Below are 26028 nucleotides of genomic sequence, written 5' to 3' on the forward strand. Positions count from 1 at the left end.
GCAGTGTGTGGGTAATGGGATGAGTGACAGTACGAGAGGAGGGTGAGATGACTGGTATTGCTGGTGGGTTGTTGGGATGAGTGGCAGTGCTGGAGGGATGGAATTAGTGGCAGTGTTGGGGGGGGGGGGGGGGAGTGGAATTAATGGCCATGCTGGGGGGGTTGGATGGGATCAGTGGCAGTGCAGGGGGGGGGGGTTGGATGAGTGACAATACGTGGAAGGTGGAATCAGTGGCTGTGCGGGGGGACGAGATGACTGGCAGTGCTTGGGGGAATTGAATGGGATCAGTGGCAGTGCTTGGGGAGTGGGATGAGTGGCAGCGTGGAGGGAGGGAATGGGAAGAGTGGCAGCATGAAGGGAGGGGATGGTAAAAGTGGCAATGTAGAGGGGCGATATAGGAGAAGTGGCAGGGTGTAGGGAGGGGAGGGGAGGCAGTGTGGACTGGAGGCAGGCAGCATGGAGGGAGGAAAGGGGAGTAGTGTCAGTAGGGAGGGAGGGGAGGAGTGGCAGCATGGAGGGGATGGGATGAGTGGCAGTGCAGGTGGTGGGTGGCATCAGTGGCCATGCTGGATGGAGGGATGGGATAAGTGACAGTGTTGGGGGGGTCAGTGGCAGTGCTGGAGGGATCAGATCAGTGGCAGTGCTGGGGGGGGGGGGTCGGATCAGTGACAGAGCTGGGGGGGGTTAATTGGATCAGGGATAGGGCTGGGGGGGGGATTGGATCAGGGATAGGGCTGGGGGGGGGATTGGATCAGGGATAGGGCTGGGGGGGGGATTGGATCAGGGACAGGGCTGGGGGGGGGGTTTTGGATCAGAGACAGGGCTGGGGGGGGGGGGTGTTTGGATCAGGGACAGGGCTGGGGTAGGGGGGGGGTGTTTGGATCAGGGACAGGGCTGGGGTAGGGGGGATTGGATGAGGGATAGGGCTGGGGGGGGGATTCGATCAGTGACAGGGCTGGGGTAGGGGGATCGGATCAGTGACAGGGCTGGGGGGGGTCGGATCAGTGACAGGGCTGGCGGGGGAGGGATCAGTGGCATTGCTGTGGGGTGGGGGTTAGTGGCAGTGCTGAGGGGGGGTCAGTGGCAGACTGGCAGTGCTGAGGGGGGGGGGGGTCAGTGGCAGTGCTGAGGGGTGGTCAGTAGCAGTGCTGTGGGGAGGGGTCAGTGGCACTTCACTTACCTTGCAGGGCAGGCCTTTAGTGGTGCGGCGCCAGTGCTGCAGAGTGCAGAGACAGTGTTCCTTCCGGCTTCCCGACATCAAACAGAACTCAGTCCCCTCTAGCTCCACCCCCTTCAGTCACGTCACCTGACCCCTTGTTTCTAAAAGCACGGTCCACCCCTCCTGAGCTGCCTAGAGAAGGCTGGATGGCTGCGGAGCCGGCCGCAGTGAGCGACGCTGGGCTCCGCATCAGCCCGGCTGCTCAGTGGGGAGTGGGGACTGCCGGAGACATGGCCGGCCAGAAGAGTATGCGGCCGCGGCCCTCTCCACGGAATCGGCCGCGGAGAGACAAGCGAGCAGCTGCCTCGGGACTCGGAGGGAGTCGGGACGGTCACGGAAGTGACATGCGCTGTTCGGCCCACCGGGCATACCGGTCTGTCCTATGGCCAGTCTGGGCCTGATGGGAGGGGTTTTATAGAGGGGGGACTTCCTGTCTTTTTTTTTTTTTTTTTTTTTTTTTTTTTTTTGGTTGCAAGTGTCCATCTATTGGTGGCATATAACCCAGATAGTAATTATGGCTGATCTGTGTCCCTTGATGTACGATAAAGAAATAACATTTTTCATTCTGGCTGTCTAATGTAGTATCTTGATCACTTCAAATGTTTCCCCTAAGGGCTTATGTGCCTTTTTGCTACCAAGAGAGTTGAGTGTTTGTTACAATGTTTTCAAAGGGTTTCTTTAAAAGTCTTTTAACATCTGTCATTTTTAATTAAATCAGTGTCTTTAAAAAAAAATTTTCTTTTTAGGGTAGCCTGGTATACGGTCATTATGGTCTTCCACAGGACTTTGACAAACTGCGTTCAAATAACATTAACATGACTGGTGTATTGGTTCTTTTGCGCTCAGGAAAAATTAGCTTCCCTGAAAAGGTAATTTCATCTGTAGCCTATTATATCCATTATGTATCTGATACTTTGTCAATCCTTGATGGGTAATCCCCCCCCCCCCCTTTTTTTTTTTCTTTCCCTTTTTTAGGTTAGAAATGCTGAACTTGCTCAAGCTTCTGGTGTCTTGATATATCCTGACCCTTCTGATTTCACCTTTCCTCCTAATGCTAACCAAGAAATTGAGTCTCCTTTTGGGCATGTAAGTTGTTGTTAATAAAGATTATTAAAGAGCTTGTCGCAAAACTAATTTTGGTGTTTCATAAAGGTACTGTAGGGAGTAGCATGCAATGCTGACGGAGAGTTTCTTGGCCTACAAGCCGCCATTCCTTTTCTTATGCCAAACAATAGTATAACTCTTATGTACATTGTCCTGCAGTCCAGTTTCTCAATACCTTCAAGCTATCTACTACCTCCTTCCCCTTTCTTATTTACCTTTTTATATTCCTTATCCAGTGCAAGGCTATCGTCAGTGTCAGCATTTTAAACGTGTGCACACTTTAGCTGTCCATGGGGTTTTTTTTTTTTTTTTGTAGAAGTGATTAAATGAACGTGCTGCCATCCTATCCTCTTCTTGCTGGCATAGATTATCGGTCATTCCCTGTCTTGTTTAGCTAGGTAAGAAGCTGATCAAATATGACTTGATTGGCCTTATTGGTCACAGACCCATGGGTGACATTAGGGGGTCAAAGCAATAATGTTAAGTGGGGAAGAGTCCACCAAATGTGTATGTATATATATGTGTGTGTGTGTGTGTGTGTGTGTGTGTGTGTATATATATATATATATATATATATATATATATATATATATATATATATATATATATATATATATATATATATATATATATATATATATATATATATAATATGTGTGTGTATATATAATATAAAATCTTTATCTATATCTCTCTTAGCGCCTCCACGTACATGCACATAAATGTAAATACAGGGGACTGGTGTACCTCTCATTGTGCCATGTGTATGCATTATGGGTATCATTTTGCATGCTGGAATATTGGCAGTATGTGAAGGCCATAACACCAATAACTAAACGCAAAAAAAAAAAAAAAAAATTGTTACCTTTTTTTTATACAATATTCACCACAACCTCCACTGCCTGTCTCCCTACTTCCCGGTAAGCCTCTGCATTGGCATTACTTTTTACCATGTTCTCATAAAACTTTCAAAAACATCCTCTTAATGCTGTTCTCCTTAGGATGAGCAAAGTCCAACTCAAAGGGCATTTGCTAGTCACTGGTCCAGTACTGTTCATTGTGTATCAAGGATGAAATTCCTGCATTATTTAAAGCTACATTTGCTAGAGCAGGGGTCACTTCGTCCCTGGGCAAAAAATATATGCAGTACAGCACTGCAAAATATGAGGAAACGTGAGTATGGGCAAACTACCTGTTGAACCTACCAAAAATGCACTTTTGTCCCCTGATTGCAATAGAATGTGAGTGCTGCACTGAAAAGAGCACCACCTCATTAGACAATGTCGATGAGTGAAAATGTAGTTGACTATTAACTTTATAAACTTTATTTTCCTTTATCCCAAAGGCTCATTTTGGCACTGGAGATCCTTACACACCTGGCTTTCCATCATTTAACCATACTCAGTTCCCTCCATCAAAATCCTCAGGACTGCCAGGAATTCCAGTTCAGACACTTTCTAGCACGGATGGAAAGAATCTGCTTGGGTATGATTTTTTTTTTTTTTTTTTTTTTTTGGAATGTGCAGTAGGTCGAAATGTGTTTGTTTTAACCACTTTACCACCGGAGGATTTTCCTGCTAAAAGACCAGGGGTTATTTTGCGATTTTTTTACTGCGTGACTTTAACGGACAATCGCGCGGTCGTGCGACGCTGTACCTAAACGAATTTCACGTCCTTTTTTTCCCACAAACAGAGCTTTCTTTTGGTGGTATTTGATCACCTGTGCGATTTTTTGATCACGCGCTATAAACAAAAAAAGAGCGTAATTTTTTGCAAAAACAACAATATTTTTCACTTTTTTTTATATGAAATTCCCCCAAAAAAAAATGTAAAAATCAAAATTTTTCAAAATTTTCGGCCAATTTGTTTTATGCTACCTATGTTTGGTAAAAAAAATCGCAAAAAGCGTATTTTGATTGGTTTGCGCAAAAGTTATCGCGTTTACTAACAAAGGGAAAGATTTTTGTCATTTTTGGTGTTTTTTTTTTTTAACGAGTAATGGCGGCGATCTGCGATTTTTTTTTTTTTTGCGGTACTGCGACATTGCGGCGGACAGATCGGACCCTTGACTGACATTTTTGACACTTTTGGGGGTACCAGTGACATTACTGCAGTAATCAGTGCTATATATGCACTGTTACTGCAAAAATGACACTGGCAGGGAAGGGGTTAACAGTATTGGACAGGGAGGGGTTAAGTGTGTCCTAGGGGCGTGATTCTAACTGTGTAGGGACAGGTCTACTAGTGTAAAAACAAAGATCAACAGTTCTACATAGTAGAACTGTTTGATCTTCACTTTTACACAGGGAGAACTGACAGGTGGCTTGTTTACACAAGCCGCTCTGTCTTTCTCCCGCTGTAGCGGCGATCGTAGTGTGACCGGCGGACATCGGGTCCGCCAGTCACACTCCCGCACTCCTCCGTGAACGAGCCTCGGCGGGCGCGCGCCTCGGCGGGCGCGCGCCCGCCCGCTATTGGCTCTGGAAGGAGTGACAGGCGAGCGACGTAGACCTACGTCACTCTGCCTGGCCGGGGCCGACTGCCGCAGTAAATATACTGTGCGCAGTCGGCAAGCGGTTAAAGCAAATATGCAATGAAGTATACCTGTACAAATCTGTGGTGCTTTCTAGGACCTGTTATGTGAGGTTCATGATGCAATCTGTTTCAGTGTTGTATCCAGCACAGCAACAACTGTCCGTTTTTGTTTTCCACTGGGAAACACTGTTCTGTTGCGATTTGCTTTTCTTAACCTGCCCTAGGAGGCAATAGTCTCCCACTGACACTAACATTGGGGCACTCTTCCTTCCACTGACCAGTCTAGCCCTCTTAGAATCTGAAGTATAGCTAGCTTTGTTTGGATAGCAAGCTAGCTTTGTTTAGAAAGTTTGAAGGACTGTGTGTGTGGGGGGGGGGGCTATATAGAGGGAGATCCCCCTCCAAATAAAGTTTTTTACTTTTTTTTTTTTTTTTTTTTTTTTTCACAATCTCCAGAAAACTGGACACTAAGGGTTGCCCAATAGATTGGAAAGTTGGCTGCAAGCTTAAAGCCCAGTATACTGTTAAACTTAAAGTGGACAATGTTTTGGCTGAAAAGAAAATTCTCAACGTGTTTGGTGTTATCAAAGGCTTTGAAGATCCAGGTAATTTCCCTGTGTTGTATACTTTTCAGTTTTTTTGGTGTAATTGGCTTAAACCAGTCCAAAAAAGCCTTATTATCTCTACAGATCGTTATGTTGTGGTTGGTGCTCAGAGAGATTCCTGGAGCACTGGTGCTGCTAAAGCGGTCGTAGGGTCATCGGTTCTTTTGGAAGTTGCCCGTGTGATAACGCAGATGGTTAAAGAAGGTATGTATATGTGTACATTTTGCCTTTGGTTGCAAGGTCATTCCAAACTAAAAGTAATCTTGGTCACCTGGCTTTTTAACTAAGTAATCTTGCTATTTCTGACCCCTCTGAAGTGTGCCTGGCTTGGTTTCTACTCAATTTGTGTTTTCTGTCTGTCCTATTACATCTTAGAACTATATGTAAATCCCTTGAATTTGAGCATACAGAACTGGGCAACCTAAGGAACCATTGGGTGGCTTAGCGTGTTACCCCATGTTTGTGGTTTGTTTTTTTTGTATTTTGTTTTAGTATTTGATTCTTTTTCACACAGAAGTAATGCCTGATGTGCCAGTCTGTTTTGTTTTTTTTTTCCTCTTCCTTCCTTGGTGTAAACTGAATCGGATCTGCACTTGCGACGGGCTGAATAATCTAGATCCAGGGGGTCACTCCTTAGGATGGTTCCCTCAGGCCACCCTCTTGCCAAGTCCCTAATTCCCCCCCCCCCCCCCCCCCCAATACATGGGGTGGGGTACGCTGCTGGCAACCAGGGGTGGGGCGGCTTTGTACCTGGTGGGGGCTTCTGCTAGGGACCCCCATCCTGAAAATCTGTCCTGAGGCCTGGTCTCCAAATTCTGGGTCCCTGTATGCCTCGTGGTGCTGCCATTTTTGTAGCCCAGGGGTCCTCAAACTATGGCCCTCTAGTTGTTCAGGAGCTACAATTCCCATAATGCTTAGTCATGTTTGTGAATGTCAGTTTTGCAATGCCTCATGGGATGTGTAGTTCTGCAACAGCCATAGTTTGAGGATCCCTGTTGTAGCCTATGTATTCCTATACATGGTGGCCATGTTTGTGTAGTCTGGCCATTTTTTTGTGGTTTGCAATTGCAAATAGCAGCGGCCATGACAGTGGAGCCCTATGGGTGGCTATTTCGGCAGTGGGAGCCTCTTTATCCCCTGGTGCTGACTCCTGGAACATTTAACTTCCTTATCGCCGCACGTGTATTGCAGATTTTCCTGGTTGTTGCAGAGTCTTTCTTCCGCAAGCTACCAAGGGCAAAGAACCTCTTAGACGTGGACCTTCCTTGGCTCATAAGTGTGCAGGGGGTTTCTTTTTTTCTCGTCCCTCAGGGTTGACTGACGAGGGCTGGCGGATCCAAAGGAACCTGGTCTGGCAAGCCAAGAGCGGGCTTCTCCAGACCCGCAGACAAGGCACCTGTATGAAGGTGCGCCCTTACCTGAATCAAGGGGGGGGGGTGTCTTTGCTTGTTTCAGAACCTGTGGACTTCCCTGGTACAAGACAAGTGGGTCCTCAAAGTAATTTGGTCCGGCTACAAGATCGAGTTTCGCTCTTGTCCTCCAGCAAGATTTTTCCTTCCAGCCTGCGCCTGTCCCCAGACCAGTTACAGGTTCTGTTTGGGGTGGTACAAGACCTGATCCTTCAAGGGGTGATTGTCCTGATTCCAACTTCGGAACATTTTCAGGGTTTTTACTCAAACCTGTTCAGTCCCCAGGAAAGAGGCAGAGCATATCCAATCCTGGACCTCAAGACACTACTGCTTTGTGCGGGTACAGAAGTTCAGAATGGAAGTCCATTCACACAGTGGTGGCATCCCTGCATCGGTGGGATTTCCTTGCCTCTAGATATCAAGGATGCTATCTTCACATTCCAATATGTGCCAGTCACCAACGTTTTCTTCGCTTTGCTGTGGGAGAGGAGCATTATCAGTTTGTGGCTTTACCCTTCGGTCTCGTCTCCGCTCCTCAGGTCTTAACAAAAATGTTGGCTTTGGTGCTCGCCTTACTACGCCAACAGGGATTGCAGTACTGGGTTACTTGGATGATCTTCTCCTGCAAGTGAAGTCTCCCTCTGCTATGGTGAACCTGCAGATCCCAAAACCAACTCTGTGGGAGTTTGGCTGGATTCCTGTGTGTGTGTGTGTGTGTGTGTGTGTGTGTGTGTGTGTGTGTGTGAAGTCTGCCCTGGTTCCGTCAGTAATTTGCAAATCCACAATTATGACCCTACCAAATGGAGATACTTTCAAGCCGAAACACTTCACAAATTGCAAGACCAAAGGAATAGTGTACCTGATATGTGAATGTGGTTCTTTTTACGTCGGGAAAACCCGAAAAGAATTTGCCAAAAGGGTTAACAAAGCATGTGGATTGGCAATTACTATGTACCCCTTGGAAGACATATAGCTTATGACCAGAACTACAAAATGCCTAAAGTAACATTTATGGCCCTTAACCGAATCCATATCCTTACGAGAGGGGATTGGAACAAGACCCTATTACAAATTGAAATGCGGTGGATCAGATTACTAAAAGCAACATTACCACCAGGCTTAAATGAAGCCGAAAGCTTCCCCCCTTTTCTTGAAGGTTTTGCCTCAGGTAAAACTGACTGACACAACTACCAAATATAATTGGATCCATTCACCAAAACTGGAATCCATTCACCCAAATCCTTGAATGGGCTACTCTGTAATCCCCAATTCACAAAAAAATCATCTTTCACAAGATCTGATGACCCAATGCCTATCAAATGATAAACGATACATTTAAAACTTCCTCCCCAAAACAATCCTTCTCCTCCCACATCTATAATTGTCTAACAGCGAGACACCCCGAAAAGAATATACGGTTCCATCCAAAATAGATTATCTTATATTCCCAGTTACAAAGAACTAAATATTAAATGTACCATCTATGTCCAACCCAGACTATCCTCTCTCCTTCTACCAGCAAACCTACCCAGACAGTTGTCACCTCCCTCCCTCCTATCCAACTGCTGTTAATACATGAAAATATGTTTTTTGTATACACACACATACATGATTTCTGTATAAAAATGATTAGTATAAAAATGATTAATATTTTTTAAATACTAGTATATTCTTTATGGAATTTATGTAAAGTCTACACTATGTGATGATCACCCCTCTGGTCCCCCTATAATCGCACCCGGCACGTAAAACCCCGATACTTGGAGACCCCTGGAAGGGGAGTCGGAGGATGTAGCGAGTACCATCCTTAAACTCCTTTTTGCCCCGTCTCTTAACTCCACCGTACGTGCCAGTGGCCAGTATGTCACAGCCATACGGCATCCGGGATGCGCACTACGCCCTTTCGGTGCCTGCACACAAGGGATTTGCCGTGTCATGTGGTATCGCGCAGCGCGACACTGCGCATGCGCAAACCACTATATAAGGCCGGGGAATAGCTCAGGAAATCACTTCTCTCTGCATGAGGGACGAGATACATCCTGAGGAACGATTCTAACCGGACACCTACCCTGCTGCATTACCTGGTAAAAGTGAGTGTAAACTACTTGGACCACTCCAACCACCATCACGGGAGCTGTTAATTCCTTCTCACCAATACCTTCCTTTGTCTGTTTTTTTTTTTTTTTTTTTGATTTAATAAATACTATCCACCATGAACATATGCAATGTTCTCTATTCAACTTATCTGACTTTTTATTCAACTTTAGTTCAATCTGTACTTATCCATCTACCTATTTTTTTCTAGTCACAATCTTACCTGCCAGATGAGAATCAAAACATAGGATTCCACTAGCACAGCTAATCTATAAGAATTGGCTTGTAAGTAATAATTGGGCTTTTCTCCATATACTTACCGTATATAACCTAAAAAATCTTCTGAACGAACCTTAAACTTACCCATATACATTTGTAGAAGTGGCAATAATTCCTGATGAGATTCAGGAACCAGAGGGAGCAAGCCGTCGCACATGGATCAGACAAAAGAAAGATGTATGTAATAACACATTGCACCAATTCTGTTTTTTGGATTGCACATGTGTTTTAAACTAACAAACCACTGTTTTAGACATGGTGACCAATCCTTGACCAAGGCACTAATACTATGTAGCTGAAACGCTTAGGATAATTTTTGGATATTTCTTCTGAACAAGTTCCAAGCCCGAATTATGCGCATGGAACAACAGATAAATGTTCCCAAAAGTCACCATTTTCACCTTGTCACTTACCCTCTTAACTTCATCACTTCACTGATGGGCCTTTAACCCATCCACCACAAACTTGTCTATTAAACTTTTCAAAATAAATTGTTGGCATTTTTACATATGATACACTATCTTATTATTATTGCCCTTAAAATCCCATTTCCTTTGGTTTGAGGCACCAAAACCCTAACGGACTAGATGAGCCTGACTCTGCACTTGGACTTGGCCGTAGCCAAAAGTGCTCCTTCCTCTGGACAAATTGCAGAAATTTCAGACTGCAATTTGCCTCCTGTCCAACAAGTAGTCATCCCTCCTGACTTGCATGTGGGTGCTGGGCCTGAGCCTGATGGTATCTTTTTTTTTTTTTTTTTTTTTTTTTTTTTTTTTTTTTGTTTGCATAGTATAGTGGCTTCGCTCTCCGGCGCTTCAGCTGGGAAAATCCTTCCTTTCCCTTGTATAGGACAGTGGTCACCACGGATGCCAGCCTGTCCAGCTGGGGAGGTGTCCTTGGCAAGCATTCTGCTCATTGGATCTGGACGCTGGAAGAGTCCAGACTCCCAATCAATGTCCTGGAACTCTGAGCAATCAGACTGTCTGGTTCATTGAACAGATCATCTTCAGGCATGCCCAGTGCGTATTCAATTGGACAATGCCACAGCTGTGGCTTATGTCAATCACCAAGGGGGCACCAGAAGTGTCCTGGTAGCTCTGGAGGTAACTGGCCTTCTAAGGTGGGCAGAACTGTTCGTTCCAGCCCTCTCCGCCGTGCACATTCCCAGGGTGGAAAATTTGGCATGGGGATTACCTCAGTCGGCAGGTGTTGGACCAAGGGGAGTGGTCCCTTCATACGGAAGGGTTTCATCAGCTGCGTCTCCGGTGGGGCACCCCTGAGTTGGAGCTGTTGGCGTCTTGGCCCAACAGGTGCAGAGGTTTGTGGCTTGGTCAAGGGATCCACTGGCAGACGCCACAGATGCGCTGGTGGCACCGTGGGGGTCAGTATCGTCTGATCTCCTCCTTCGCTCAAGCTTCCTCCCAGACTCTGATGTAGGATAGAGGCAGAAGGGATTCCGTTCATCTTGGTGGCTCTGGACTGGCCTTGATCTAGTGCGGCTTGTCGCCGACGTTACTTGGAAACTTCCTCTCGGGGAGGATCTGCTGTCCCAAGGACCGATCTTCATCCTGCTTTAGTCGCTGGCTTTGATGGCTTGGCTGTTGAAAGCCAGGTGCTAAAAGATAGGTTTGTCTGAGCCGGTGATTCCTACATTGCTTAAAGATGGGAAATCATGTTCTAGGAAGATCTACCATCTTATGTGGAAGACTTACATTGCGTGATGGGAGCCTCCTAAGGTTCCTTCTCGGTGGCTCAGATCCTAACCTTCCTTCAACAGAGGGTTGAAAAGAAATTCGCTTTGAGTACCATCAAGGGCCAGGTATCTGCCATGGCGGTCTTTTTCCAGCGACCTTTGGCCACACACTCCCTGATGCATGCCTTTCTTCAGGGTGACCGACATTTGGTTCCTCCAGTGCGGGCTCCGTTGCTGCCTTGGGATCTTAATTTGGTGCTTTCAGCTCTACAGAAGCCTCCCTTTGAAAATACTGGGGATTCCCCTGCTTACGCTGTCCCAGAAGGTGGCCTTTTTGGTGGCTATTACCTCTGAACAGGGTGTCTAAACTAGCGGTGTTATCCTGTTGTTGTTTTTTTTTTTTTTCGGGATTCTCAAGGATAAGGTGGTGCTTCGCCCTTATCCGTCATTCCTTCCTGAGGTGATCTGACTTTCATTTGAATGAAGACCTTGTGGTACCTTCGCGGTGTGCCAGACTAAACATCTGAAGGAAATTGCCTTGCATGCCTCAGATGTGGTCCGGGCAATTGGTGTACTGACTTTTTCAGAAAGTCAATCTTTGTCCTCGGACCTCACAAAGGGGTTGTCTGCTTCCTCTGCAACCATTTCCAGATGTGGCCTTGTTGGCATCTGCGGATACTGCTTTTGGCCGCAAGGTTTTGCAGGCTGCTGTTGAGGACCTAAACCTCTAGGGTTTTTTTTTTTCTCCCCTTGGACTCCAGTTTTTGTTGAGCCTGTTGCCTGGTTAGCTACTGTTAAACGCCTTCAATGCTTTGTGGTTTCCCACCCTTCAGGACACTAGCAGTGTTCAGGGCTAGACCCAAATACTTCAAGCAAGGTGCTTGAGTGCTGATTTCATGCAAAATGTTTGAGCTCAGAACTATTTTTTTTTTTTTTTGATCTGCTAATCTTTGCATTGACACCGGAAGGTTGAAGGTGAGAAATGGAGGATCGGACTGAGTAAAATAAGGCTGTAACCCCTGTGTAAGTGTCTATAAAGTTTAACTGATGTTCAGTCCCCCACCCTTTTGAGGGTTTACTAACATGCAGAATTCTAATCGTCTGAGTGAATCTGAAGATGTTGCTCCTGAAAGACCATGCGGCACTAGCCCTTTAGAAACCAGTTCTGCAGTCTCCACAGTCCTCTGTGAACTTTTAGGAGACCCCATGATGAGATGAGCTCCAGCAGCAATATAGAGAAGAATGGACAAAAGGCTCTTTAATAGGTTAGCTTTTTCCATGAATTATTGCATTGTGAAGTGTCTGTCGCTGCACAGACCGATACAAAAATGTTTTTTTCTCGATCGTTCATTTATGGACGCAGTGTTTCTGCAGTTGTGCCTTCATTGGGGGTACTCCAGATGTGGACCTGTTGGCGTCACATCTACAGGATAGTACTGTGGTTTGTGGCCCGCTACCGGGACCTTCTGGCGGGTGCAATGGTGGCACCATGGTTTCGGTCATGGGCAAGAACATTCGCTAGGTTCAACTTGAATGATGCTGTGGAGTTTAGCATGGTCACCTGCACACGGCTGCCACCGGCATTGTCGTGTGTGCGTGCTCACGGATGGGCCAAGGTCAGTCTCGGCTGTGGTCTGCCTTTCCTCTTCCCAAAGCGCTGCCAAGAATTTTTCGCAGCATCGAGGCGGAAGGGATTCTGGTCTTTCTCTTGGCTCCGGACGGGTCTCGCTGAGCTTGGTACACCGGCCTGGTCAGGCTGGCCGCAGACGCTCCTTGGAGAATTCCTCTCAGGGAGGAGTTATTGTCTGCAGGGCCCATCTCCCGTCCGACTTCGCGGTTGCTGAATTTGCTGACTTGGCTGTTGAATGCCAGGTGCTGAAGGATGGGGGTTTGGCTGCTTCAGTGATTTCCACCCTGCTTGAAACATGGGAAGCGACTTCTAGGGTGACTTTTTTGTTCATTATTCAAGACAGTCGTATATTGCATGGGCTCCTCCTCGCTCTTACTCGGTGGCCTGGATCTTTGCTTCCTTCAAGTTGGCCTTGAGTACTGTCAAGGGTCGGGTTTCGGTTTTGGCAAATTTCTTCCGAAAGCCGTTGGCCGCCTGTGCCCCGGTGCATGACTTCTTCCAGGGGGTGCGACACTTGGTGCTTCTGGTGCGACCTCCGTCACCAACTGGGGATTTTGATTTGGTGCCTACCTTGATTTGGTGCTTATCTTATTACTGAAGGTGGCCTTCTTGGTTGCTGTCACTCTGCATGCAGTGGTCGGCATTGGCGACATTGTCCTGCCCTCCCTATGTTGATCATGGGGCCAAGTACTTCGTCTGGATCCGTCCTTCCTTCCGAAGGTGGTTTCTGGTTTTCACTTGCATGGGGCCATTGTATTCCCATCTTGTGTCCTGTGCCCTCACATCCTAAGGAATGTGCATTGCTTACTGTTAAGATTAAAAGTGCGGGCCCTCAAGGTGTACTTGGCGACGACGGAGTCCTTCGTGAGTCAGGCTCTCTCTGTACTTACGGATGACCCGTGAACGGGACTGCCTGCGTCTGCTGCGTCTATTCCCGGATAGATCGGACAGACGGTGGTGCAGGTTTATTCAATTAAGGGTTGGGTCCTACCTTTCCCTGTTTCGGCGCATTTTACTCGGGCGCCTAGTGCTTCCTGGGCTTTTCGCCTTGTGGGCATCCTGTGCTCCAGGTTGCAAGTCGGCTATCTGGTAGTCTGTTCATACCTTTACCACGTTTTTATAAGGTGGAAAACGTGGTAAGTGCTGGCATCTGCAGATGCCTCCTTTTCAGCTGCAAGTTTTTTTTTTTTTTTTTGCTGGCTGCTGTTTGGAGAGCTTTTGGCCTTCCTTGAGGGTGTTTACTGTTTTCAGGTGGGCCTCATCTTTTGTGCTGATGAGTCCTCTGTTGCCTGGTCTGCTATGTTTGGCCTTGGGGACTTGCTCTTTTCTGCTGTTCCCACCCCTCATTTTTATGGCACTGCTTTGGGACGTCCCTACTGATATGTATCAGAACTGCGTCTGTCAATCAACGATGGAGAACTGGATTTTGACTTGCCGTAAAATCCTTTTCTCAAGCTCATTGACGGGCGCAGTACCCGCCCCTCTATTTTGAGTTGGGTTGGTGTTACTTTTCTGACACTGCTTTGATACAAAACTGGCATCCTATGCAGGAAGAGGGTGTACCCTCCGGGCCTGCCCATAGGCGTAGCCAGAACTTTTCTGCCTATTGTCCTGTTGTAGGTGGCTGTATTACCCTACTGATATGAATCGGAGAACTGCGTCTGTCAATGAACTTAAGAGAAAAGGATTTTACGGTAAGTCAAACATTTTTATTTTTTTTTTTGTCCCATTCACACTGCAGCCCAGGGCTGTACTGTTGCATTTTATTGCTGTACAACACAATGAAGTATACTTTTGTACACTAAAAAGGAGCTGTGTGATGAACTGAAATGCACACCACAATGCCCCCACTGCGGTTGGTAATGGTACAGCTGACACCCCTTTAAGCAGGACCAAAAAATGTAGTAGTCTTGCTCTCCTCCTGTTTGCTGGAAAACTTTATTTTTTATATATTTTTTTTTCTCCCCTTCCTAGATCAGTATAAACCTAGACGGAGCATTGTTTTTGCAAGCTGGAGTGCTGGTGATTTTGGAGCTGTTGGTGCTACTGAGTGGCTAGAGGTAAGACTGGGCAACTAAGATTTTCTTTAGTCTTTTCCATTTGGACCTAAATAAAGCATGTGTAGGGCATGTCAACGTGATCAATGTGATCAATAACGGTCAAACCACCATGTCAAACTTGCTTTAATCAAGTTTGAAATTGTTCTACCAGCCTTGGGCACCCATGGAGGATACTCTAACTTAAGTCGAACATATAGCAAAGCTCCATTACTTTAAGTCCCTGTTGGGTGCAACTCCCACAGGGCTTGTCTTACCTGATGCCCAGAAGCATACAAGGGAGAGATGGAAGTGCACACCAAAAGCTGCTCAATTGCACTTGTGATGGAAAGTCTTCAGCTCCACCCCCCCAAACACATGTTAGTGGCGTTGAAGCACTTTAGAGGCTCTACCCCTTTTGCAGACGCTATAGTCAATCAATGGACCGCTCCACCGAAGGTGGACTATCCTGGTCTCCAGACTTAACAAATCTACGGTGGTCTTTAACCACTTTACCACTGGAGGATTTTTCTGCTTTATGTCCAGACCACTTTTTGCAACTTGGCACTGCGTGACTTTAACTGACAATTGCGCGGTCATGCAACGCCATACCCAAACGAAATTTACGTCCTTTTTTTTTTTTTTTTTTTTTTTTGTACGATATTAATAAAGCGAAAATTTTGTTAATTGACATTTTCTACTTGACAGTTAAAAAATGTCCAATATATTTAATTTTTGTCATATTTAGGCCAAAATGTATTTGGCTACATGTCTTTGACAAAAAAATCCTCAATGAACGTATTAACCGCTTCAAGACCGGGAGATTTTACCCCATTCCTGACCAGGCTATATCTTGCGATTCGGCACTGCGTCACTTTAACGGACAATTGCGCAGTCGTGCGACGCTGTACCTTAATTAAATTTGTCCCTTTCCCCCCAAATAGAGCTTTCTTTTGGTGGTATTTGATCACCTGTGCGACTTTATTTTATTTATTTTTTTTTAAAGCGACAATTTTGAAGAAAAACAATATTTTATACATTCTGATATATAACCTTCCCAAAAAAAAAATGTAAAAATCAATTTTTAACATTTCAGGCCAATTGTTTTCTGCTACATATTTTTGGTAAAAAACGCAGTGGGCGCATTTTGATTGGTTTGCACAAAAGTTCGTTTACTAACTACGGGAAAGATATTTGTCGTGTTTTTTTTTTTTTGCATGACTGCGGCGGACAGATCGACCTCTGACATTTTTGAAACTTTTGGGGGTACCAGTGACATTACTACAGTAATCACTGCTATAAATATGCACTGTTACTGTAATAATGACACTGGCAGGGAAGGGGTTAACTTTATTGGTGATCAAGGGGTTAATGTATGCCTCATGCTTACTGACGTGTGTGGGGGGAGGGGATTGTATGACAGACACAGATCGCAGGTTGAATCCTGTAATCTGTGACTGTCAGAGGAGATCCGCCTGCTTTGTTTACACAAGTGGTTAAAGACCACGTTGATAGGATTGAGACTGTCCCGCCACTTGCATGTTCAATACTTAGATTGGTCTTTGCCATCACTCTGGTGTCCCAGACCATAATGGAATGGTGCAAAGTTACTAAAAAGTGATTTGGAAGCAGAACCCCCTCCCCTCCCATCAGGCCTTGCAGAGCTAACGGACCAAATGGTCCAAGCCTTGCTGTTTTATTTGATGCGTCTTTAGATGCGGCTAGAATTTCTGCCGTAGGGGTGTCCATGAGACGCATGGTGTTAAAAGCTGGTCTGCGGACCAGGCTTCTAAAAAGGCTGTCAGATCTCCCCGTTACAGGGGACCGCCTATTTGGTTCTTCGTTGGATGATCTTATTAAAGGGCTTACTAAAGGGCTTACAGGTGGTAAGAGCACTCTTCTTCCTCAGTCTCAGTCTCTGCCTCAGATGGGGCCCTTATTTTTCAGCACACAGGAGAAGGGATCAAAGCCATTTAGATCATCTGGGGGTTCCAAGAAGATGTGGTTGAGTAAGTCGAGAGCAGGCCCCTCCAGATCTGCAGACATCTTTTTGTTTCTTTCCGGAACCATGGACCTCCTTGATTCCGAACGAACTGATCCGATCGGGTTAAAAGTTTGAATTCAGGTCTAGACAGTCTTCCCGTCCAATATACGTTTTATCTTCAGATCGATTAAGGGATCTACGAGAGGCGGTACAAAATCTGCTGTCGCAAGGGGTGATTGTGCCAGTTTCCTCCCGGTAATGCTTTCAGGGGTTTTATCAAAACCTGTTCCCAGGAAAGAAGGCAAAGAGTGTCCAATACTGGACCGCAAGGCTTTAAACCACTTTGCGGGTACAGAAATTACAAAGGAAGTCCATTTGCATTGTAGTGGCGTCCCTACACCAAAGGGACTTATGGCCTCCATCGATATCAAGAACGCATATTTACACATCCCTATTTACGCTGGACACCAGCGTTTTTTTTCTTCGCTGTAGGAGAGGAGCATTATCAATTTGTGGTGTTGCGTTTTTTTGATTTCTCCTCTGCTCCCAGGGGGGTCTTCACCAAGGTGTTGGCTCTGGTATTTTCACATTCTTGCGACAGTGTGGGATTGCGATACTGGGGTACCTGGACAATCTCCTCTTAAGAGCAGACTCCCATGCAATCACTGTACAGACTCTGGAAGATGGGACCAGAGCAGATTTTTTCTTAAATTGATGTTGCAACCGAACTCTTGCAAACTGGATTATCTGGGACTGACTCTGGACTCGGCCTCAGCCAGGGTGTTTCTCCCTCTGGAAAAGCTACAGAAGTTGCAGAGGGCAATTTGCTTGCTGTTATCCAGCAATCTGTCCCCTCTGCCGACTTGCATGCGAGTGCAAGGCCTGATGGTGTCTACATTGGAGGCAAAAATTCTTATCAAGTGGAACAAGGATCCAAAATCTTTGGACAATCTGATTTGGCTGAGTCAAAACACAAGTGTTCTACTGTAATGGCTCTGTTCCTTGGCTCTACATCAGGGCAAGTCCTTCCTTCCCTTGTCTTGGACTGTGGTAACCACGAATGCCACCCTGTCCAGTTGGGGTGTAGTATTCTGGAACTCTGAATTTGAACCGGACAGCAAAGCTTTATCACTCAGACAATGCCACGGTAGTGGCTTACGGCAATCAAGGGGGCACCAAGAGTGTTCTGGGGGCCCGTGGGGTGGCCAAGATCCTAAAATGGGCAGAAGTGTTTTCTTCCACAAGCTAACAAGGGTAAGGTCCTTTCGTCAGTCGAGGTTCTTCCCTTTCAACTCATCGACCGTCCCTGAGGGTTCTTCCCTCAGGGACGGTTGATGTGGCAAAGTCCTTCCAGATTTCCGCGTGTGGTTCCAAAAGACCCTGGTCTGAAGATGAGATTGTGTGGGTTTTTTTTTCTAGCTTTTATGCTACTAGGGTCTTCACAATGGTGTTGGCTCCGGTCCTGGCGCTTGTTGCAGCAGCAGGGCGTATCGGTCCAGGGTTCCTGGCTGATCTGCTTCTCCGTGTGGAGTACCCTACGGTGCTGACAAACAAATTTGGCAGTCACCACAAGAACTCTGGAGGAGTTAGATGGGTTCTGTACCTTCAGAAGTCATCCCTGGTCCCTTCCATGGGACTGGACTATCTGGGGGAAAAAACTCTTGGAACTTCAGACTGCGGTACAACTGTTACTGTCCTGCACATGGTCGTCCCTTCGGACCTGTATACGAGTTTTGGGACTGATGGTGCCGTCTTTCGAGACGGTCCCTTTTGCTCAATCCCTCTCAGGGATTCCCCAGAATGCGATCCTTCTTGAATGGGACTGGAATCCAAACTCTCTGGACTTTCAGGGCCGGCTGAGCTGGCTGACCAGGGAGTCTTGAGCTGGAATTCTTCCTCCACTTTTTCCTGAACATTTTCCTGAACAGTTTTCACCGCGGATGCAAGTCTGTCCGGGTGTTGAGTCCTCGGCAGGTTCTCTGCTTTGGGAGTACAGTCCCTGGAGGATCCAGGTTACCGATCAATGTCCTGGGCCTGAGAGTGATCCGGCTTTGCCTGGTTCGCTGGATTGGGCAGCTGCCCGTTGCATGTTCAAGTCAACTACGCCACAACCGTGGCTTATGTCATTCACCAGGTGTCACCAAGGTTTTCCTTGTGGCCTTGGCAGTGTCAATTCTTCATTGGGCAGTGCGCCTTGTTCCAGCTCTTCTGCTGTTCTTTCCAGGTGTGGTAACCTTGGCGGGCGGATTGCCTTAAGCCCCATACACACGTACCGATTGTCGGCCGTAAATATTCAGGCCGACGACCGATCGGCCGATTGTAGGCTTGTTTAGTATTTTGCTGCCGACAGCGCATTTTCGGCCAAACAATCTGTCGTGCAAGCATTAAAATTTTTGTTGGCCAACACCAGAACGGCCGATTGTTCGCCAGTCAGTACAGAATTCGGCTGACAGACAGCAGATTAGCAAGACTGGGCATGCTCAGAAAAGAAAAAAGAAAAGAAAAAAGACAAGGAAAGTTAACCATCACATGACATCACTTCTGCAGTCGGCTGTTGTTGGCCGACAAAATTAGTGTGCAGTCTTTTGCAGTTTTCAACAGACACGACAGCCCTGGACAAAAGACGGCCGATTGTTCGGTTGACAATCGGTACGTGTGTACGAGGCTTTAGTCAACAGGCCTTGGATGCAGGGGAATGGTCTATTCATCCGGAGGTGTTTCTGCAGTTGTGCCTTTCGTTTGGGGCACACCAGGTGTGGACTCGTTGGCTTTGCATCTACAGAATAGTGCTGTGGTTTCTGGCCTGTTCCCGGGACCCTTTGGTGGGTACAATGGTGGCACCATGGGTTCTGTCAAGGCAAGGACATTCGCTGAGTTTAGCATGGTCACTTGCGCACGGCTGCCGCATGGTGGTGTGTGTGTGTGTGTGTGTGTGTGTGTGCGCTCGTGGATGGGCCAAGGTCAGTCTCAGCTGCGGTCTGCCTTTCCTCCTCCCAAGTTGCTGCCAAGAATTTTTTCGCAGGATCGAGGAGAAAGGGATTCCGGTCTTTCTCATGGCTCTGGATGGGCCTCGCCGAGCTTGGTATGCCGCCTGGTAAGACTAGCCGCAGACACTCCTTGGAGAATTCCTCTCTGGGATGAGTTATGGTCTGCAGGGCCCATCTCCTGACTGACTTTACGGTCACTGACTTTGCCGACTTGGCTGTAGAATGCTGGGTGCTGAAAGACAAGGGTTTGGCTGCTTCAGGGATTCCCACCCTGCTTGAAGCATGGGAAGCGACTTCTAGGGGGATTTTTCTCTTTATCATACGAGACAGTTGTATGTTGCGTGGGCTCCCCCTCGCTCTTACTCGGTGGTCCGGGTCTTGGCTTCCTTAAACGGGGAGTTGATCACAAGTTGGCATTAAGTACTGTCAAGGGTCAGGTTTCGGCTTTGGCAAACTTCTTCCAAAGGCCGTTGGCCGCCTGTGCCCTGGTGCGGGACTTCTTCCAGGGGGTGAGACACTTGGTACTTCCGGTGCGACCTCCGCTGGGGGTCTTGCTGGGGTGCAGCTTTGGTGCAGTCTGTTCTTTTAGACCCTCTGTTTGTGAGTATTCGAGGGTATCCTCCGCCTACCTTATTACAGAAGGTGGCCTTCTTGGTTGCTGTCAATCTGCGCGCAAGTGTTGGCAATGGTGACATTGTCCTGTCATTTGCTCTATATGTGGATCGTGGGGCTTGAAGGTAGATCGTAGAGAAGTGGTACTTCATCCGGATCCATCCTTCCTCCGAAGGTGTTTTTTTGGTGTTCACTTGCACGGGGTCATTGTATTCCCATCTTTTGTCCTGTGCCCTCACATCCTAAGGAACGTGCATTGCTTACTCTGTTCAGAGTGCGGGCCCTCAAGGTGTACTGAGTCTTTTCGTAAGTCAGGCTTCGCTCTCTGTACTTAAGATCGCCCCTGAACGGGACTGCCTGCGTCTATTCCCGGATGGATCGGACAGACGGTGCAGGTTTATTCAATCAAGGGTTGGGTCCTACCGTTCCCTGTTTCGGCACATTCTACTCGGGCGCCTAGTGCTTCCTGGGCTTTTTGCCTTGTAGGCATCTGTGCTCCAGGTTGCAAGACGGCTACCTGGTTGTCCACACCTTTACCAAATTGGATGGTGGATGTGCTGGCATCTGCAGATGCCGCTTTTCGGCCGCAAGATTTTTTTTGCTGGCTGCTGCTGCTTGGAGGACTTTTTGCACTTCCTTGAGGGTGTTTACTGTTTTCAGGTGGGCCTCATCTTTTTTGCTGAGTCCTATGTTGCCTTGTCGGATATGTTTGGCCTTGGGCTTGTTCTTTTCTGCTGTTCCTACCCCTCATTTTATGGCACTGCTTTGGGACGTCCCTAATGATATGGATCAGAGAGAAACTGTCAATGAACGATGAAGAGAACTGGATATTTGACTTGCCGTAAAATCCTTTTCTCTTGTTCATTGATGGATGCAGTACCAGCCTCTCTATTTTGAGATGTTACTTTTCTGACACTGCTTTGATACAAAACTGACATCCTATGCAGGAAGAGAGGGTGTGCCCTCCGGGACTGCCCATAGGCGTAGCCTTTTTTTTTTCTGCCTAGTGTCCTACTCCTGTAGGGGGCAGTATTACCCTACTGATATGAATCGGAGAAACTCCATCTGTCAATTTAAGAGAATAGGATTTTACGGTAAGTCAAAAAATCCATTTTTTTTTTTTTCGTTCATTGATAGTTCTTTGTATTCATAACCATTGGTTTATACTGCCCCCTACAGGAGTGGACTCCAAATTGTTTAAGCACCTGTTGCCTGGTTGGCTTGGGAATTTTGTTGCCACTCCCATGTTTAACACTGCTTTGGGACGTCCCATGGTTATGACTATCAGGAGCTGTGTCCGTCAATGAACGAAACAGAAAATGGGGATTTTCGACTTACTGTAAAAATCCATTTATCTGATGATCATTGACGGACATAGCACCCACCCCTCTGAAGTTATTCTCCTGACACTGCTTGTAACAAAACTGAGTGGCTATAGCAGAGAGTAAGAATACCTCCTGGGATTGCCCATGGGTGTAGCCAGAACTATTTTCTGCCTAGTGGCCTACTCCTGTAGGGGGCAGTATAACCCAATGGTTATGAATACCAGGAGCTGTCCAATGAACATCAAAGGACATAAATGTTTGTGTACGAGGTTGCAACACGGTGCAATCGTCAATGTGTCGCAGTGCCGTATTGCAAATATGAAATAGATTGGTTGAGCGCAGCCATTATATATTACTATATAATTTATTACACTTGGTGTTAGGTGCAAATAACAAAAGTTAAACTCAAATGTATGTTCATAAACATATGCCAGGTGCAATCAAATAAGTTAATCCAAGCTAATTGCCAGGTGCACGTATGAACAAATACACAATTGATACTATGTGCAATGATTAAAAAATTATAAATCTCAAAATGATATAAAGATGTACATATAATATAAAAATACCAGGTGCAGTGAATATAGTTATGAATATTAAAAAAAATCCTGAGGTGCAATAAAGTATTACAACCAGATGATGGTGAATAAGACCATAGAAACAAGAGTAAATTAGTCCAATAACACCTTCCTAGAATTATGTAGAGTCTCCGATAGATCTTGTTGCTGCACTTCTTAATGTTTCCAGCACCTCCACCAAAACACAGGACCACCTGGTGTGCACAGAAATACTTAACAGAATGAACTGACCCCTTGTTATAGGGGGTCGGTGCAGGCTGTGATTCACAAATTGTAGACAGGATAATAGCGGGCGAGAGCCAGTTCATTCTCCAATAGGTAACTCCAAACAGTTCACACCATCCACCTTACAGTGTCTTCAAAACCAGGGGGTTGGCCTGTCTCCCCTCTCACTCACTAGGATCTATCAGACTCTACATCTAGGACGGTGTTGTTGGACTCATTTACTCTTGTATTTATGGTCTTATTCACCATCATCTGATTGTCCTACGTTATTGCAATTTGCACTTAATTTATTTGCACCTCAGGATTTTATCTATTGATACTTTGATTGCATATTCATAACTATTAATTCACTGCACCTGGTATTTTTACATTATATGTACATATTTATATTTTGAGATTTATAATTTTTTAATCATTGCACATAGTATCAATTGTATTTGTTCCTATGTGCACCTGGCAATTAGCTTGGAATAACTTATTTTCTCTGTCGCTCATTGACAGACGCAGGACTGATATCTTGATATCCATAGGGTTATACTGCCCCCTACAGGAGTAGAACACTAGGCAGGAAAAGTTCTGGCCACACCTATGGGCAGTCCCAGGGGGTATATCCTCTCTCCCTGCTATAGGATGTCAGTTTTTTTTCTGCCTAGTCAGGAGTAAGGACCTAAGTTCCTTGCTGGGATCTCTGGTCCTGGCAAGTTTTTTTAGATCTTTTTTTTTTTTTAGTTAGCCTTTTTCTCCAGTTGTTCCTGTGAGATATTCAAGCAATTATGCCGGATCTGGGCTAGGGCTGCTGAATATAATCGCCGAATCGATGCATCGCGATGCGACCCTTCGCGATTCTGCATCGATTCGGGGGTGGTTGAATAATCGATTACCTAATGATGTCACTTCCGGGGGCGGGGACAGAAGTGACATGGCGGCGCTGGCCGGGCCTGTGGGGATATGGAGCTCCTCCTCGCGCGAGAGGGGGATAGCGAAGCTATCAGTGCTCTCTCTGGCCCTGGGATACACACGGCACCCCCACTTAGCACGCTGCTGCCCGACCGCCCGCTCTGACCGCCCGAAGTCGCGGCCTTCCCAGCTCGGTACACTTCTGGTACCGGTGCGGTTCTCGGCAGACAGCCTGAGTTGACCGCAGGGGAGCGAGGAGGCCCTGCTTTCCGCCTGTAACGTGCACTGAACTAGTCCGAGCTCCAAATTCCCGACATGAGGCTCATCACCCAGGACCTGTCCGAGCCCTACTCCATACACCTATCGCTACTTCATCCACAACTGGCTGCAGCTCTGCTTCCTGGTAAGTCGGGGCACTACAGGGCCCAGCATTCCTCCTTACCAGGGCCTGTTATACTACAACTAGGGGGACTACAGAGCCCAGCATTCCTCCTTACCAGGGCCCTACGGTACTACAACTAGCATCAGGTAACTCTTCTTCTAACCTGATGTGGCCTGCTCTAAAGGGGATCTATGAGGGGACCTGCTCTACTAAGGGGGATCTATGGGGGGACCTGCTCTACTAAGGGGGATCTCTGGGGATGCTGGCCTGCTCTAAAGGGGGATCTATGGCGACCCTGCACTAAAGGATCTATTCCATAGATCCTCCTTTAGAGCAGGGTCCCCATAGATCCTCCTTTAGAGCAGGGTCCCCATAGATCCTCCTTTAGAGCAGGGTCCCCATAGATCCGCCTTTAGAGCAGGGTCCCCATAGATCCTCCTTTAGAGCAGGGTCCCCATAGATCCTCCTTTAGAGCAGGGTCCCCATAGATCCGCCTTTAGAGCAGGGTCCCCATAGATCCGCCTTTAGAGCAGGGTCCCCATAGATCCGCCTTTAGAGCAGGGTCCCCATAGATCCGCCTTTAGAGCAGGGTCACCATAGTTCCCCATTTAGAAAAGGGTCCCCATAGTAATCGTGATGCATCGCAGAATCGAATCTTATCGAATCGCGACCCTAATAATCGTAATCGCATAGAATCGTGAGGTAAGTGAAGATGCACAGCCCTAATCTGGGCGACGGGCTGGATGCTGAGATCCAGTGGTCACCCCAGCCGGCCTATGAGCGCGTGCAGGCCCAGCTCTGCGCTGGGTTGGCCGCGACATAGTCCCGCTGGACGGGGACTGGCCCGCAGGTTAAAAGTCCTGCCGAGTCGCATACGACCGGTCGACGGCCGAGTCGCAGCGTCTCCTTTGGCCGACACCCCCCACTGGGCGACGAGGGGTTTTGTCTGGAGTGGCGCCCGCTCTGTTCCGGTATGGCGAGTAAATGCTCCCCCCCCCCCTTCTCCTCATGGCTGACTCTGGGGGTGGGCCCACACTAATCTGGGTTCCCCTGTGGTGTCCCTCTCCCCCCCCCCCTACAGGGGGGGTGTTTGTGTGTGGGGTGGCTAGCCGTTCATGCAAGCCGCTAAGGGGGTGGGGGGGGGGGGGTCCCGACAGTGTGGACGGCTGTTGTGCGGGGGCTTCCTCCCTGGCTTCCCAGGGCCTACCTGCCGATCGATCGTCTATTAGGGATGTGGGGACCCCCCTTCCCACCGCAGCGCGCGGGCCCGCCATTTTCTTGAAGTCCCTCGTGTGGCTCATGGGGGCGGCCATCCTGGTACACCCAGCTCGTTTTGTTTGCTTGGCAGCTGTGGGAGTTACTGAGGGCGTGTGAGGGGGCGGAGCCCCTCCCTAGACCCGGGAAGATCACTCCACAGGACTTCTTGTCATGTAGACAATGCTGAGAGCAGTCCTTTTGAACTCTGCATCGTGTGTTGAGCCTTTTGGGTCTCTCCTCTCTCCTCTCTCTTCTCTCCTCTCTCTCTCAGAGACCCTGGTCTGGTAAGCAACAATACGGTCCTTCCAGACCTGAGGTTAAAACCGCTTCAGCCTGAAGGTGCGCCCCCACCCATATCAGGGGTGGGGGGGCATCTTCGCCGGTTACCGGACCCGTGGCTCTCCAGGATTCAAGACAAATGGGTTCACGAGGTCATACGGTCGGCATACAAGATCGAGTTTCGATCGCTTCCACCGGTGCGGTTCTTCCCTTCCAATATGCGACTGTCCCCGGATCGCCTAACGGCTCTGTTGGGGGGCAGTGCAGGACTTGTTGCAACAAGGAGTGAAGTCCATGCGCACAGTGGTGGCCTCCATGCATCGGGGGATTTTCTGGCGTCCATAGACATCAAGGATGCCTATCTTCACGTTCCCATTTACGCAGGACACCAGCGGTTTCTGCGCTTTGCTGTGGGAGAAGACCACTATCAATTTGGGGCATTACCCTTTGGTCTCGCCTCTGCTCCCCGGCTTTTCAAAAAGGTTTTGGCCCCAGTTCCGGCGCTGTTGCGGCAGCGGGGCATATTGGTTCTGGGCTACCTGTGCGGAGTCGCCGCAGGCTCAGTTTCATACGCGGACTCTCCAAAAGGAGATTCTTCTCAAATGGGACCGGAATCCCGATTCCTTGGACCATCTCATCCAGCTGAGCGAGCGGACCAGGGAATCTCTGGTTTTGGTGACTTCGGTCTCCGATGCTCAGTCAGGGGAAGTCCTCTTCCGATCTATTGGACGATTGTCACCACGGATGCCAGTCTATCCGGGTGGGGAGGTATTCTCGGCAGGCTATCTGCTCAGGGGCTCTGGTCCCTGGAAGAATCCAGGTTACCGATAAATGTGTTGGAACTGAGAGCGATCAGGTTTTGCCTGGTTCACTGGACCGAGCATCTTCGGGGCTGCCC

General features: G+C 47.6%; 1 protein-coding gene across 1 annotated transcript in view; it reads left to right on the forward strand.

Moving 5' to 3' along the window:
- The window catches only part of TFRC (transferrin receptor), an 87650-nt gene that overhangs the window by 45285 nt on the left and 16337 nt on the right, over window positions 1-26028 (forward strand). The window contains exons 6-11 of the mRNA XM_082252577.1: window positions 1966-2088; window positions 2195-2305; window positions 3669-3808; window positions 5315-5463; window positions 5548-5667; window positions 14543-14628. Coding sequence (XP_082108703.1) covers window positions 1966-2088; window positions 2195-2305; window positions 3669-3808; window positions 5315-5463; window positions 5548-5667; window positions 14543-14628 — 729 coding nt within the window. The remainder of the gene's footprint in view (window positions 1-1965; window positions 2089-2194; window positions 2306-3668; window positions 3809-5314; window positions 5464-5547; window positions 5668-14542; window positions 14629-26028) is intronic.

Source organism: Pelophylax lessonae, assembly GCF_965119305.1.
Source record: "Pelophylax lessonae genome assembly, chromosome: 3".
Lineage (NCBI taxonomy): Eukaryota > Metazoa > Chordata > Amphibia > Anura > Ranidae > Pelophylax > Pelophylax lessonae.